General features: G+C 41.4%; 1 protein-coding gene across 6 annotated transcripts; it reads right to left on the bottom strand.

Annotated features, from left to right (window-relative positions):
* Nucleotides 1-1,311: 1,311 nt before the first annotated feature.
* ZNF577 (zinc finger protein 577) lies at nt 1,312-17,272 on the bottom strand. 6 transcript variants are annotated; one of them, XM_030821185.1, is made up of 7 exons: nt 16,142-17,243; nt 9,985-10,183; nt 9,630-9,708; nt 7,701-7,827; nt 6,608-6,703; nt 2,150-3,019; nt 1,312-2,074 (listed from the first exon to the last, which is right to left on the bottom strand). In XM_030821185.1, the coding sequence occupies exons 3-7, from the start codon at nt 9,687-9,689 to the stop codon at nt 1,851-1,853; spliced, it is 1,377 nt and encodes a 458-aa protein (XP_030677045.1). In that variant the 5' UTR covers nt 9,690-9,708; nt 9,985-10,183; nt 16,142-17,243; the 3' UTR covers nt 1,312-1,850. The 6 variants fall into 6 exon arrangements, with proteins under 6 accessions (XP_030677045.1, XP_030677043.1, XP_030677044.1 ...); XM_030821183.1 differs by having other exon boundaries at nt 1,312-3,019; nt 16,142-16,233; nt 17,210-17,236; XM_030821184.1 differs by having other exon boundaries at nt 1,312-3,019; nt 16,142-16,233; nt 17,170-17,188.
* Between the last annotated feature and the right edge of the window lie 77 nt (nt 17,273-17,349).

A 17,349-nucleotide genomic window follows, 5' to 3' on the forward strand; every position in this document is an offset into this window, starting at 1 on the left:
TGAGTGCAGCTCTTCTCCAATAATCCAACTCATGAATTTGGGCCACCTTGAATTCCTCAAACCCTAAACTCTGTCTCAATTCAGAGAGATGGCTGGGATCTGCTTGGGTTTCTCCTCTCAATCCTGCAGACTGGAAACTTCCTCCAGGCACTAAGCTGGGGCAATCATAAGGCTCATTTCATTGTTTCCTTTCTCTCATGGAAAGCTGTCCTGAGCCCTTTACTTCTCAATGTCTGATGAAGTTCATTCATGTATTTTGTGCATCTTTTTTAGATATTTAAGGCAGGAGATTATATACATTAGACATTTACTGTAAAAGAAAAAGGGACTGTTTGGGTTGGCTATGAAAAAGTTAGTCAATATCCAGGTGCATTATGTCATATGCATTCCGTACTCATAATAAAGTATGTTAGATTTTTTTCCCCCTTTTTTAGAAACAGAGTCTTATTAACTGTCACTCAGGCTGTAGTGCAGTGGCACGATCATAGCTCACTACAGTCACTCAGCCTAGAACTCCTGGACTCAAGCAATCATCTTGCCTCAGCCTTCCAGGTAGCTGGGACTATAGGCACACACCACCAAGTCCAGCTATTATTTATTTTTATTTTTTTGTAGAGATAGTCTCGCTATGTTGCCCAGGGTGGTCTCAAACTTCTGGGCTCAAGTGATCTTCCTGCCTTGGCCTCCCAAAGTGCTGAGATTACAGGTGTGAGCCACTGTGCCTGGCCAAGTAGGTTAATTTATATAATTTCAGAATAGATACAAATTTATGTTTAGCAACATTTCAAGCATCATAAATCTCATGTTCTTTTTGGACATTTAGGAGTTATTTTCCAGTGCTGATGTGATTTTAACATTTCAAGAGCATCTATAATGCTCACATATAACAATCATAGCATAAGATTCTCTGATTATAGAATAAAATGTTAACATACTTGGATCATAATAAGATAGGGAGATTATCCTGGCTTATCTGGGTTTTCACAGTGTAATCACAAGGGTCCTCAAATATGGAAGAGGGAGACAGAACACTCAAGTGTTTGAGTGATGTAAGACTGACTGGCCATTGCTGGTTTTGAAAGGAGGCCCCAAACCACAGAATTTGGGCAGCTTCTAGAAGCTGGAAGGGCAAGCAAAGATGCTCCCCTAGAGCCTCCAAAAAGAAAAGCAGCCCTGTCAACAGCTTGATGTAGCCCCGTGAGATGCATTTGGACTTCAGACCTCCAGAACTGTTAAGATAATGATTTTGTGTTGTTTTAAGCCATTAAATCTGTGTTAGTTTGGTGCAGCACTCATAAGAAACTAACACAATTTTACTTCCACATTTGTTATATTCATAGGTTTTTGTTACATAATACCATTCCTGGGGTTCAAGATTTCATTAAACACGTCCCTCCAAGACTCTCAAGACATAAAAGTATGATACATGAGTTAATTTGGTGAGTTGCCATCATTTCTTACTTTCAAGAGTTTTTCTTTTCTCTAAATTCTCCCATATTTTACTAAAAATGTTTTCCATATCCATTGCCTCTACAGTTGTCTATGTTTCTTTGGCACATGAGGCACAATTTAGCGCTAAAAGCACCATCACAATCTTTCATAAATATTCCTGTAAGAATTCTTTTGATACCAATTGAGATATCATCTCCAGGTAAAGACTTCCTCATAACAGCTGCATTTCTACCCAACATGATTTCAATGGCGTTCAACAGGTTTGACTTCTCACTGAAATGTCCTCCACAACCACTGCCTCCACAGTGTTTCAGCCCTAAATGAGCTCTCTGGCATATAATGGCTGGAGGATTCCTACTAAAGATTTTCCCACCTTTCTAGTATCAGAAGATTTATTCTTATACAATATCTGTAAGATACAAGATATAATTTATTACTGATGGGGCCACATTCACTTCATTCGTGAGGCTTATTCTCTGTTCAAATTCCTGATTAACTACAAAGGTTTGATTTCTTGGAAAAGGTTGTTCCACAATCACTACATTTCTGCCCACCAGGCACTCACTCCTGTTTAACAATGGCGGGGTTCCTGAGGAAGGCATTTCTATAGGTACTGTGTTCACAGTCTTTTGCTCTTGTATGAGTTCACTCATGTATAAGGAGGTATGACTCCTTGAGGAAGGTTTCCCCACCTTCAGTGAATTTATGGCTGTCTCTCTTATGTGAGTTTTCTTATGTTTAATGAGGACTGACATGTGGGCAAAGGCTTTGCCACATTCGCTGCATGAATATGGTCTCTCTCCCGTGTGAGTACGCTGATGCTGAATGAGCTTCGACTTGCTTCTAAAGGCTTTTTCACACTCACTACATTCATAAGGTTTCTCTCCTGTATGAATTCTCTGATGTCTGGTCAGGTCTGACTTAAAATAGAAGGTTCTTCCACAATCACTGCATTTATAAGGCTTATCTCCTGTGTGAAGTCTCTGGTGTGCAATGAGGTATGCCTTCTGAGAAAAGGCTTTCCCACACACACCGCACCCATAGAGTTTCTCTCCAGTATGGGATCGCTGATGTCTATTGAGCCGGCACTTCCGGCTGAAGGCTTTTCCGCATTCGCTGCATCTGTAGGGTTTCTCTCCCGTATGGGTTCTCTGATGGACCATGAGCTGTGACTTTCTGGAGAAGGCTTTTCCACATTCACTACATTCATGGGGCTTCTCTCCTGTGTGAGTTCTCTGATGCTCAGTGAGCTGAATCTTCCTCATGAATGTTTTCCCACATTCACCACATCCATGGGGTTTCTCTCCTCTTTCAGTTTTCTGATGTTGAATAAGCTGTGCTTTCCTGGAGAAGGCTCTCCCGCACACACTGCATTCATGTGGTTTCTCTCCTGCACAAATTTTTTGTAGGTCATTGAGCTGTGATTTAGGGCTGCTGGGTTTAACACATCTATGGTATTTAACTCCAATAAGAGTTTTATAACACTTGATATGGAGGCATGATTTCCCATATCCACCAAATGCATCAGAATCTTTTCCTGCATATCCTCTATTCTGGATAACAAAACCTAAATGAGATTTCAAACTTTTACAATGTGAGCCAAACTTACCGTGTCTTTATATTAAAGGAACAATACTCTTACATAAACCAAACTTATTTCCAAGGGCACAACTTTGTTGACATCTTTCAAAATGTTTAAGCTCATTTTGGTTTTCTGGGTACCACTGCATATGGTCAACCCCCCAAATTTCTTCTAGGAAAAAGAACAATACGAACATCCATAATTTTTTGTGGAGGTGGCAGAAGGTGCAAAAATGCCATGGTTTTGGCTGGCTTTTATAAGATCTCAGTCTCAGAGTAATGTACCTCACACTCTGTGAAAAAGGATGATACTATAAAACAGCAAAAGGAAAATACAGCAACTTTAGCAACAACAATGGATACTCTATAATGAATCAATACAACTTGGGCTGCCTCCCAAATCGGACCTTGCAAATGGAGACAGAATAGAAACAAATATTTGGAATAAATCAAAAATAGATGGAGGGGATGGATGTATTCAGCCAACAAACACTGAATAGACTGGTATTTGGGATACTACAGTGACTAATAATTATTCTCTCTCTCCATGAACCTGTCATTCAGGTAAAGACAGAGAATCAACAGGTATGCAAAGAAGTAAGAAAATTACAGAATGTGAAGAACAGTACAAAGGAAGTGGCTCACATCATAGGGTAAGAAAGAGCAATGTTATGCAAAGAACAAAATAAAGAACATTCCAAGAAAAGGGAACAGCCAGTGTGAAAACCCAGAGGCAGAAAAAACTTAGGTATGATTAAAAAAAAAAAAATGTAAGAGAAGCTGGTTTACCTGGAATATCCTGAGCTTGAGTGAAGTAGAAATACAAAAGTTTGGCAAGGCTGGCAGAATTAAAAACATAAAGATTTTGGAGGAAGACTTTGTTAGAAACTGGAATTTATGCTAAGAACAACGGCAGTAAGCCACCAAACATTTTTTGCCAAGAAAACATGTTCTGAATTGACAGTTCCAAAACATAACTGTTCCATGGAGAATGAATTGAAAAGATGAAATTATAGAAGGGAATATGCTGGAGGTTATGGCAGAATTCAGATGGCTTGATCAGGAATAATTACAATGGAGATGGAGAAATGTGAAAAAACAAGAACATAAGTATGGAGGAGGAAAAGATAGGATTCACTCTTAGAACAAATGTTGCCAGTAGAAAAGTGAAGAATTGAGGATAACTGCTCAATATGTGGCTTAAACACCTATGTAGGTGCTGGTGCCATTTAATAAAATGAGGGTAAAAGCAGCCTCATACCAACCAGTGAAATACACACACAAAACAATGTATGACCATTACTAAGTTAGTGCAGCATGGACACAAAGGAGACAAAAGTCAGAAAAGTAGGTGGCCAGGCGCAGTGGCTCACGTCTGTAGTCCCAGCACTTTGGGAGGTTGAGGTGGGTGAGAGGAGTTCGAGACCAGCCTGGCCAACATGGTGAAACCCTGTCTCTACTAAAAATACAAAAAAAAAAGATTAGCCAGGCGTGGCGGCGGGTGCCTGTAATCTCAGCTACTTGGGAGGCTGAGGCAGGAGAATCCCTTGAACCCAGGAGACGGAGGTTGCAGTGAGCTGAGATCGGGCCACTGCACTCCAACCTGGGCAACAAAAGCAAAACTCTGTCTCAAAAAAAAAAAAAAAAAAAAAAAAAAGAGGGAGCTCCAAATGTGCCCTGGAATAGTCAAAAACTAGTTCTTGGAAGTAAAACAAGAGCCGACAGTGAAAGAGGGCAGTATCTGGATGTAAAGATGCAACATGATCAAATGCACAGATGTCATTCCTCATGTTATTTGACATTATCTGTAGCATTCAATAAAATATATGCCTTCCTCCTCCTTGGAATAATTTTGTCACTTATTTCATGGACATCTTCTGACTCTCCTACCACAACCCTGATACTTTTTCTACATGGCAGGGTTCTCCTCTTTTGAATCTCTGAATATATGTGGACCTCTTCTTTCTTCAAGCAACACTCACTCCTCGTGTCTTCTCATCAAGTTCCAGTGCCTTGATGGCCCCTGTCCAGAGGGGAATGAAGCCCTCACATCAAATGGAACTCACAGAACAACGGAAGTCAGTCAAACGTGCAGCAATGGAGGTGATGAGAACCTCTATTACCATGGCCTACTGTGAGGTGGGACTTGAGAGTGGAGTGTTCAAAACAATAAAAATTAACAGGAGCAGCTAAGACTTTCAGACATAGAACAGAGTAAACCGAGAAGACTCAAGGCAACTCCAAGGTGACCGGGCACTGGAGTGGTGAGCAATACGGCAGAGCCTAAATATAATGCACAGGGAGGGAAAGGATTTTCCAGGAGGAAAGAGAATCCCAGTTTCTAACCCTGAAGCCGAGGGAAGAAGAATTTCACAGAATACTCGTCCTGGGTGCTGGCAAAATAGAGAATAAGAAGGCAGGTGAGATTACAGAAAAGGAATATCTGCATGAAGCTATTTGTCAGAAGACAGAGCTGAAATCTTTAGTATATATGAGTATACTACATGATGGTAGAAACATCTGGGAGAAAGGAGGATTCTGGTTTCACATACTGGAAGAAGGAAATATTCGGAGAGCTGTCCTGGCGGCTGGCAACACACAGCAGGTTAGAGTGCAGATGAGACATTAGTAGCAGACATGTTAATTTGCGAGTCTCCAGCAGGGGCCAGAGAGCTCAGGCCCTGAGAGTGAATTAAACTTCTACCAGGAGAATCAGTAGAAGATAAAAAAAAAAAAAAAAAAAAAAAAAAAAAACAGAAGCTGGAAGGGCGGGGAGCAGTGGGTGAGTAAGTTGACAGAGATGCCCCGAGAGACAAGGTGTGGGAGCTTTGACGTGAGCTAAGGTGAGGTGATTTTCAGTAAAGGAAATCAGGCCTTTCCAGAGGGGCCGGGATATGCTTTTAAGCGACAGAAGTGGTAAAAGTAACACAATCCAGCCAGGCGTAGTGGCTCACGCCTGAAATCCCAGCACTTTGGGAGGCCAAGGTGGGCGGATCATGAGGTCAGGAGTTCGAGACCAGCCTGGCCAATGTAGTGAAACCCCATCTCTACTAAAAATACAAAAAAATAGCCGGGCCTGGTGACTGGTGCCTGTAATCCCAGCTACTCGAGAGGCTGAGGTAGGAGAATCACTTAAACCTGGGAGGTGGAGGTTGCAGTGAGCCAAGATTGCGTCATTGCACTCCAGCCCAGCCAACGGTGCAAGACTCCGTCTCAAAAAAAAAAAAAAAAAAAAAAGGCAACGCAATCCAGCTGGGTTACGAGGGGAATTTCAAAGCAAGTAAGGAAGGGGCAAAAGTCAGGAGCAGGCTGGGAAGAATGGAACCAGGGAAGAATTCAAGGTCTTCGATGACATGGACTGAAATCAGATCCAGAAAACAGAAGAAAGGAAGACATTATCCTTGAGAGCTGGCTCTATTAGGGATGGACACAGATGCAGAAAGGCTGATTAGGTTTCTGGGCCACCAACTACCGTAAAGTCCTCTAAAGAACACTCTAAAAGCATCAACCCTTCTCCGACCAGCTGGGATTTTCATGCCATTTCTCCCCATTTTCTTAGTTTTCACTCACTTACCTGGACAGGTTTGACTGTGGGCTGCTCCTTCTACTATCCATGGGGGTTCTCCTTGCTCCAACTTGAAGAGCGCATCTGGCTTGGTGACTTGATACCCTATAAATGGGAGATCACTGAACACTTGGCACGTGTGCTTGGGGAATGGATGAAGATGGAGAGGGTTATGTCTCAGGAACCACGGCATTTGCACTTTGATAAAGTAAAAATCTTTCACTCAGTAAAGGAGCACAACCACTTGGTGCCAGGGAGGAAAATACAAGTCTACAACACACTCATACCCATTGGGATGGCTACTATCAAAAACAAAACAAAAAACAAAGTAACAATTGTTGGCAAATGTGGAGAAACTGGGACCCTGTGTACTCTTGATGGGAATGTAAAATAGTACTGACATTGTGGAAGACTGTTCCTCAAAAAATTAACAATGGAATGACCATATCACCCAGCAATTCCACTTCCGGGTATATACCCCAAAGAATGGAAAGCAGGGTCTCAAAGAGATATTTGTACACCCATATTCATAGCAACATGAGTCACAAGCGCTAAAACATCGAAGCAACCTAGTGTTCCTTAACAGATAAGTGCATAAGCAAAAGGCGGTATATACATACAAAAGAATATTATTCAGCCTTAGAAAGGAAATTCTGGCACATGCTACAACATGGATAAACCTTGAGAACATCATACTAAGTGAAATAAGCCAGACACAAAAAGACAGACACTATATAATTCCACTTATATGAGGTACTTAGAGAAGTCAAAATCCTAAAGACGGGAAGTGAATGGTGGTCGCCAGGGGCTGGGGAGAAGTTGGGGAATGGGTAGTTGTTGTTTTATGGGTACAGAGTTTCAGTTTTAGAAGACAGAAGGTAGTGTTGATGGGTGCATAACACTATGAGCACTATGAGTGCATTTAACCCACTGAACTGCACGCTTATGGTTAAGACAGTAAATTTTATGTTATATATTTTACCACAACAACAAAAAATCTATAACATACAATGCTTTAGTCTAAACCATTAAATATTTACGGGACTGTACAGTGGTCACCAAATAAGAAAGAAAAGGTAAGTGACTGCGATGTTGTCCTTACCTACTGATACTAGGTTGCTGTAGTTCTCCAACATTACTTCCTTGTACAAGACCTTCTGAGACTGGTCCAAAAACTGCCACTCCTCCCTGGTGAAGCCCACAGCCACATCTTCGAATGACAACGACCCCTATAATAACAATTCCAATGCAATCTGAGGTGGATAACAATAAATGATGCGGAAAAGAGGGATGGGGACATGTCTTGATCCTTTTCTCCATGACAACTTATGCACACCATGACTATTTCACATACCAAAGGACCATGGAATTCCACCAATTCTTCCTACCCTAAAAAAGCACTAAGGCAGTACTTGCATAGATATGAAACAATGTGTAATAAGAATGTTCATTATTCCTTTGTTTCTCATAATGAAAAACTTACCAATAATCTAAATGTCTATCAAAAGCAGACAGGGTTAAATTACAGCACCTCCATGCTATAATATACTACAAAAATGTTAAAATCAATGAGGTAGATGTATACATGCCCACATGACTATCAATGATCTCCAAGGCAGTCTCTTAAATGCAAAAAATTAAGCTCCCAAATAATATATGATCTAAGACATATTTAAAAAATGTAATAATATGGCTGGGTGTGGTGGCTCACACCTGTAATCCCAGCACTTTGGGAGGCTGAGCAGATCACAAAGTCAGGAGATTAAGACTATCCTGGCTAACACAGTGAAACCCCATCTCCACTAAAAATACAAAAAATTAGCTGGGCATGGTGGTGGGCACCTGTAGTCCCAGCTACTCAGGAGGCTAAGGCAGGAGAATGGCATGAACCCAGGAGGCGGAGCTTGCAGTGAGCCAAGATTGCGCCACCGCACTGCAGCCTGGGCGACAGAGCGAGACTCCATCTCAAAAGGAAAAAAAAAAAGGTAATAATATGGCTGGGTGTGGTGGCTCACGCCTGTAATCCCAGCACTTTGGGAGGCTGAGGCAGGGGGCTCATGAGGTCAGGAGTTCGAGACCAGCCTGGCCAACATGGCGAAACCCCCATCTCTACTAAAAATACAAAAATTAGCGGGGTGTGGTGGCACGCACCTGTAATCCCAGTTACTCAGGAGGCTGAGGCAGGAGAATTGCTTGAGCCCAGGAGGCGGAGGTTGCAGTGAGCCAAGACTGCACCATTGCACTCCAGCTCTGGGCGACACAGCAAGACTCCATCTTGGGGGAAAAAAAAAAAGTAATAATATTTACAATTACATATGTATAAGTACACATATGTATGTATACAGAAATGTACATAAATATAAATATATTCTACCAGATGTCAATCACAGGGAGGAACTAGATAGAGACCCAAACTATGAACACTTATTTATTATCCTTTGGGTTGAAGTTTGGGCAGAAAAAGGGTGAAAGGAGATACTGTCTTTTGATACAAATGCTTCTGTTTGCTTGAATCTCTTGCGTGCAAATGTAGCCATGTATCATTTCAGTAACTAAACATAGAAAAAGCAGAACAAGCAGAACTGGCGCTTTCTTTTTAGAACCTGGAGTTAAGAAGGTAAGAAAGAAGCACTGTCAGTATCTGCATTCCAAGCTGTTACCAAAGAATGGAGCTGTTAGTTGTCTCCTGCTATATCAATAACAAAAATCTGGATGAGAGAATTCTTCTTAATGGAGGATCATTCAAAGGTCAAGCAGCCCATTCATTCTATTGGATACTCCAGGCTTTATTACTGGGCAAAGTCAGATGACCAGAAGCCTCTATTTTCAAGGCACACTATTTTTGACGAATTTTGCCCAATCCAGTTTTCCTTTGGCATTACTCCTTAGCTTACCCCACTAAACAGTAGGAAAAAGCCAAAGAAAACATCCCATGCCTTTATTACAAGGCTGACTTTGAGGATACTGTCAACCACAAAAGCTCTCTGAAGGAAAGAAATTTCTCAAGATCTAACAGCAATGACACATTTACCTCCCTTGAAGAACTGCCTTGCTCTCTCCTCACAGACATTACAATCGTGGCATTTTTCATGTGTTTCCTGTTATTTCAGCTGCCAAAAAAAAGGAGACAGTTTAAAGCAGAGAAAACCCACAGGGTCTTAACAGTCACTTAGCTATGCTCCGACATTAAGAACTTGGCACAAAACCCCTGATCCATATATCTCGTTTCTTAATTTGCCAGGATTTTAAGATTCCAACTTAAACTTATTTTCCCACAGATCCTGATTTTTATCAGCATACACTATCTCATTCAACCAGACTGTCTTTTACAAGCTTCCACAGACCCACTGGGAAACAAAGGACAAAACAGGTAAAACAAACCTCACCTGGGCCTTGGCCATTTCCTTCAACTCTTAGGGGCTAGCAACTCTAGGATGTTCTCTCTCTTCTGTCTATTCTGGGCCTTCCCAGAAGTTGTGGTCAGGTATCATCTCAGGTCAAGCTACCACTGGAAACAATGATCTTCCCCAGCCTGGAAGCTCTTTCTTCCATTACTGAAAATATCTTGTTCCTATAGGCTAGAACCTGTGGATTCAAGACCAAATTCAATGATAAGAAGACATGCTCCTAGGATCACAGGTCTCCAGTTGCCATTTGGACTCACATTAACATCAGGTTCCAATATTTCATCTGTCTCCTTAACACCCTGGAAGCCATTACATCATGGGGCAGTGATCCAGAGGAAGATATGGAATGGGCAAGAGGAATGCCTTTTTTTGGTTATGTCAGAAATAGAGTGGATGTGAAACAGGAGAAAGTAAACAAAAACCACCTTATGGTCTTGTCCACTGCCAAGTTCTCACATATATCAGTTTTAGGTAAGACAATGAAGGAAGTGGTAAAGCCAGGCATGGTGGCATGTGCCCTAGAGTTCCAGCTATTGTAGAGGCTGAGACAGGTGGATCTCACCTGAGCTCCAGAGTTCAAGACCAGCCTGGACACATGCCAAGACTCTGTCTCTAAAAATAAAAACATAAAAGAAGTGGTGGCTCAGGAAACTGACTTAAAATCACCACCGGCAGCCACATGCTCCTAAATTTTTTGTTTATTGCACTGTCTTACTAATCATACAAACCATGAGCACTGTCTTACTAAACCCTCACTACTACTTTATAAGGTACTCATTACTATTTCCATTTTAAACATGAGTAAGCTGAGGCTTGCTGAGACAAAGTGTGTTGTGCAGGTTAACATTCTTCCTAATTAGTAGCATGGGAACCTGAATCTACATCTGGCTCTCTCCCCTGTAACACTTCCCTCCTACAACAGCCTCACAGTGCAAATTTGTTCTCTTCCCTACCCACTTTTAGAACTTTACTTCCCAGCGCTTTACTGCGGGGTGGCCACATAGTCACAGCTACATAAACAAGAGCCTGTGATCTCCTAATGCAATATTCAGTGTGCATGCTCAGCCTGCTCCTTCCACACAGGCAGGAAAGCAAAGGCGGTCCCATCTTTGCCCCAGAAGCAGCAGTTCAGAGATCAGTCTCCCCAAGAGCCGCTCTAGAAACTCACACTCTGAGAACACCCACACTGTGAGACCAACTTGAATTTTGCTGTCACCTCAGCAAGTCATTCTCAAGACTCTCTAGCAAGCCTGTATCCTTTACACCCAGAGAGCTCATCTCCCAGCCATTTTCTGACCCACTGGTAAACACACTGGTCAAGATGCAAACCTCCTCTACCTTCAATCCTGAGACCATTTCATCCCAGCCCCAGCCCTTCAGTCTAGCCTCTCTACAGGGCCAGTCCAAAAACAGCGGTACCCAACCCAAATGCAGAAATCCATATGGATAGCTAAGAGGTAGAAAAGGCAGTTATGCATGAATGGGTTGGAGCAGAGATCTCCAGGGTTGAAAAATCCAGGATCCAACCATTCCCAGAAGCTCATGGCAGACTTTCCCTCATACGTAATACATCAGAATTGCACCAAATACTCATGCGGAGAACACGGCAATATAACTGAGAATGGCAATGATACCACCCTGATTGGTAAGAATAATCTGGATTTCCTACTGAACTGAGGTTCAGGTCAAATGTCCAGAGGACAGTTACCTAAATTAAAGAGGAATTTTCTTAACAAAGGGGGCTTGGATGTCAGATTAGCAGCCAACAGTATCCAATAAAAAAAAAACTAGGGTCTGCTGTGTTGGCTCAGGCCTGTAATTGCAGCAATTCTGGAGGTGAAGGCAGGAGAATTCCTTGAGGCCAGGAGTTCGAGACCAGCCTGGGCAACATACCAAGACCTTGCCTCTACAAAAAAATTTAAAAATTAGCCAGGCATGGTGGTGCATGCATGTAGTCCCAGGTACTTAGGACGGTGAGGCAAGAGGATCGCTCGAGCCCAGGAGTTCCAGGCTGAATTGAGTTTATGATCGCATCACTGCACTCCAACCTGGGCAACATAGCAAGATCCTGTCTCAAAAAAAAAAAAAGGCAAAAAAAAAAAGCCTTCCACTTCAAATAAAAGTTAGGATGCTTCCAAATCACTACAAGCCCTCAGCCTTATCTGCTTTTGGGAGGAATGAAGCAGGGAGGAAGGAAACAGGTAATTTCTCCCATATGATGGCCTACCTTTGGATTTGGCTGACTGCTGTATCAGGTATCATTTTGTGGGGGTCTTAAAAAATTTTTTTTTTTTTTTTTTTTTTTTGAGAAGGAGTCTCAATCTTTCGCCAGGCTGGAGTGCAGTAGTGTGATCTCAGCTCGTGCAACCTCTGCCTCCTGGGTTCAAGCAACTCTCTGCCTCAGCCTCCTGAGTACCTGGGATTACAGGTGCCCACCACCACGCCTGGCTAATTTTTGTATTTTTAGTAAAGACGAGGTTTCACCATCTTGGCCAGGCTGGTCTTGAACTCCTGACCTCATGATCCACCTGCCTCAGCCTCCCAAAGTGCTGGGATTACAGGTGTGAGCTACTGCGCCTGGCCAATTTTTTTTTTTTATAGAGACAGGGTCTCGCTATGTTGGCCAGGTTGGTCTTGAACTCTTGGCCTCAAGCAATCCTCCCACCTCAGCCTCCCAAAGTGCTAGGATTACAGGCATGAGCGACTGCTCCCAGCCTCATGGTATAGTTTAACTTGTTGTTCTCTACCTACCCAACTCCTAATTTTTCCTTTTAATTGAGTGAGTAGTTCAACTTAGAGGTTTGATTAGTCCCATGTTCAATTTTTTTAGGTAAGAATCCTTCATGGATGGTGCTGTGTACTTCCTGCTGCAACATATGAAGAGGCATGAGGGCAAAAAAACAAAGAAAAAAAAAAGAAAGGGGAGCTATTACAGAATTAAAGAGATCTAAGAGATACAACAAGCAAACCGAATGCACCCACATCATTTGGATCATGATTCAAACAATCCAATGTTAAAAGACAATGATGAGATGATCAGAAAAAAACTGAATGTGGACTAGCTATTCAATGAACTAAAGAAACAGGCTGGGCACAGTGGCTCACACCTGTAACCCCAGCATTTTGGGAGGCCGACATGGGCAGATCACTTGAGGTTACGAGTTCAAGACCAGCCTGGCCAACAGGAAGAAACCCCATATCTACAAAAAAATACAAAAATTAGCCTGGTGTGGTGGCGGATGCCTGTAAGCCCAGCTACTCGGGAGGCTGAGGCAGGAGAACTACTTCAACCTGGGAAGCGGGAATTGCAGTGAGCCAAGATCATGCCACTGCAGTTCAGCCTCAGTGACAGAGCGAGAGTCCGCCCGCCCAAAAAGAAAAGGAAAGAAATTATTATTAACTTGGATACACTGAAAATGGGCTAGGATGGGTGAAGTGGCTCACACCTGTAATCCTAGCACTTTGGGAAGCCGAGGCAGAAGGACTGCTTGAGCCCAGGAGTTCAAGACCAGCCTGGGCAACATAGCAAGATCCTGTCTGTAAAAGAAAAAACAAAAAGGAAATGGTCTAGTGGCTAGAAATTTTTTTAATGACCTTACCGGTTAGAGATTCATACTGGGATACTTACAAGTTTCAAGGCACGAAGCCTTGGATTTTCTATGAAAGTCTCCAGACTAAAACAAAAGTGGAGGCACAGATAAATATGACTGATGTGACAGATGAATATGAGTTGATAACTGTTGAAGCTAAGTTATGGGCAAATATTATACTCTCAATTTCCATGAAAAAAAGTTAAAAAGATTCATCAGAGCCTGATGAGTTCTATCTAATCTTTACAGTACAGAGATGACTCCAATATTATGTAACATTCACAAATCATAGAAAAAGTGAAGCCTCTCTAACAATTATATAAAACCAACACGAATCAATAGAATAGGAAAAAAAAAAGAATTATAGAGATAGGTGCTTTTTCATTGATTTTCATCCTTCCTTCTTTTCTAATACTTGCATTCAAGGTTATAAATTTCCTCCACTGACTGCTTAGGTTAAATTCAACAAGGGTTTACATGTAGAATTCTTATTAAAATGCAATTGAAAATATTTCCATTGTGATTTTTTTTTTGAACTCAGATTATTTAGAAGTGTACCGCATAACTGCCAATCATTCTGACAAGAAAACAGCATGTTCTGAATTGATAGTTCCAAAAAGTCACATGACTATTCTATAGCGAATAAATCATTTTGATATTGATTTATAGCTTAATTCCACTGTAGTTAAAGAAAATATTCTGTATGGTTTTAATCCTTTGAAATTTATTTAGACTTGCCTGATGGCCAACTATATGGTGACTTTTTATAAATGTCCTATGTGCATCTGAGGAAAATTATTGAGTGCAGTGTTTTAGATTGGTCAAGTTTGTTAATCATGTATGTCATTCCAACCTTTCAGGGGTTGGGACTATTGTGGGTTAGCTGCCTGTTTTTGTAAATAATGTTTTATCAGAACACAGCCACACCCATTTGTTTATACATCCTGTATAGCCACTTTCATTCTATAATTGCAGAACCTAGTAGATGCAGACAAGACCATTTAGCCAGCAGAGACTAAAATATTTGTCATCTGTCTGCACCTTTACAGAAAGTTTGCCAGCAATGGTTAATCTATACCCTTTTAGCTTTTTGTCTGCCTGTTCTCTCAGTTACTGAGAGAGGTATGTTAAGAATTTCCCATTATGATTGGGCATTTGTGGTTTCTCCTTGTGTCTAGCACACTCCATTCCTCCATACTTAACACACTTAAGTATATGCTCAATTGACTTTTTTTTTTTTTTTTTTTTGAGACAGAGTTTCACTCTTGTTGCCTAGGCTGGAGTGCAATGGCATGATCCCAGCTCACTGCAACTTCTGTCTCCTGGGTTCAAGTGATTCTCCTGCCTCATCCTCCTGAGTAGCTGGGATTACAGACACCCGCTACCATGCCCTGCTAATTTTTGTATTTAGTAGAGATGGGGTTTCATCGTGTTGGCCAGACTGGTCTCGAACTCCTGATCTCAGGTGATCTACCCGCCTCAGCCTCCCAAAGTGCTGGGATTACAGGCATGAGCTCTCACGCCCAGCCCTCAATAGAACTTTTATGCACCAAAAGACATGTAGAAAAACGTTCATATCAACAATTCTCATGACTCCCATAAGCCATAACAATGTCTCTTGATAGTGGAATGGATAATACGGGGTATAATCATCAATGGAATACTACACAGCAATAAAAAGGAAATGAGCTACTGCTATATGCAGCAACTTAGATGAATTTCACAACAAAAATATTAAGCAAAAGAAGCCAGCCACAAAAGAATGTGTACCTTAGGATTTCATTTATACAAAGGTGACAACCATGCACATCTATGATGTTTTTAGGATAACAATTACCTTTGCAGAGGAGAGAGAAGATGAGGGCTTCTGGGATGCTACATTATTCTATTTTTTTAACCTGGTGATTTTCAAGTAGAATCACTTAAAAAAAAACGTAAGAGACCAATTTCTCTTATAAATGTATAGGCAAAAAATTTTTTTAATTTTCTACTATGAAAAATTTCAAGCAAAAGAACAGTATCCTCAAATTCCGCATATTCATCATGTGACTTCAAGAATGATGAACTCACACCTAATTTTGTTTTATCTATACCACCATTCAGTCCCTCTCCAGCAATGGATTATGGATTATTCTGAAGCTAATCCAAGATATCTTTTCATTTCTTGATGCAAAAATATTAAATAAAATTTTAGCAAATAAAATCCAGTCTCATATTAAAAGAACAAACCATTATTGACAAGTATGGTTTTTCCCCTCAGGAATACATGAAATTGGGAAATAGAGCAACATAAATCAAAGAAAATTTTAAAGAGAAAAAAATAAAAATGAAAATAATTGTAAAGGTCAAAAGCCCTTAGGAAAGAGAAATATGAACTTGATAAATCACAGTAATTATTTATTCAGACCATACTACGTACCTAGTACTACACTTTGAATATACTTAAAGAACATTTGCTCGCTTAATCTTCATAATGATTCCATGAAAAAGAAACTATGACAGCTTTTTTTCCACAAATAAGGAAAATGACTCAGAGATTAACGTACCCGAGTCATAAGCAGAGGCAGGTACTTCTTACTCCACAGTCCATACACTTGCCACCTGGCTAAAACTATTTGCAGATGACAAAAATGCTCAACTAGAAAAAAGAAAGACATCAATTTATAAGTTATGTGTAATGAAATGAGTAGAATGAAGTGACAGAATAAACGCATATATTTTTAACTTCTGTTCTTGTCCACTAAGTAAAATTAGAAACAAAAAAAGGAAAGGGGGAGGGGTCTTATGCGAAAAAAAAGTCACGATTTACAATAAAAAGTATTAACTATGTAGACATAAGCATAACTAGAAATGCCCAAGATACGTATGGAAAAACACTACAGCTAGTCAAAGAAATAAAAATATTGGGTTAATGGAAATCCATCATATGTTCCTGAAAGTGTTGTATCCAGATCTACATCAATTCTACCCAAATTAAAGCAACCACTTGATGAAACTGCAGCAATTTAAAAAAGAAAACTCTCAAAGAGCATGTAATATGGGAATATGTAGTTGACAAGATGTTATTAAATACGAATAAAATTATACCAATACCTAGACACTTGATCCCAACATTAAACATGAAATACACTAAACCAGAGTTATTTTCTGGAGGAGTATTTAAAATGATGGGGATGTTACTACTTGGGTCACAATGAACCTGAAAGCAAATTTTCTACAGAATATACAGTAGCAGGGAAGCAAGGGGACCAGCAGACCCCTTTTTAAGTACGCACGTGATAAGCAATGAACACGAACTGCCCAGAGCTGTCTCCAACACCGACACGATTCGCTTCACCACCACGACGCCCTAGCGCTGCTGTGCAACGAAGACCTCCCAAGCGCTGGTTCCAATGCGGAGACCATGAGCTCCTAGACTCTGGGAACCCCAACACGACTGCGAAACGAACCCCGAGCGAGGACTCCCCCAGAGCTCCCCGCAACACGGACCCCACGCGCTAGCGAACAACAGAAAAAAAACTCAACGCGTTCTCCCTGCCCCTGAAACATTCCCAGAAGCCCACGCAGACCAGACCCATGACCTCTGTCTCCACTGCTGGAGGTGAGTCACGGACCCTAAGTCTCTTAAACACTCGCCTCTGCCCACCGCCCGGCGAACCCCGCACGCTGCAGACGCGACACTCGCAAGTTTCGGGGATGGCGGCCGGCGAGGGCCACACGTTGTCTTTCCAGAGACGCGGAATACGGCACCGGC

The sequence above is a fragment of the Nomascus leucogenys genome, chromosome 10 (genome assembly GCF_006542625.1).
Source record: "Nomascus leucogenys isolate Asia chromosome 10, Asia_NLE_v1, whole genome shotgun sequence".
NCBI classification, from domain to species: Eukaryota; Metazoa; Chordata; class Mammalia; order Primates; family Hylobatidae; genus Nomascus; species Nomascus leucogenys.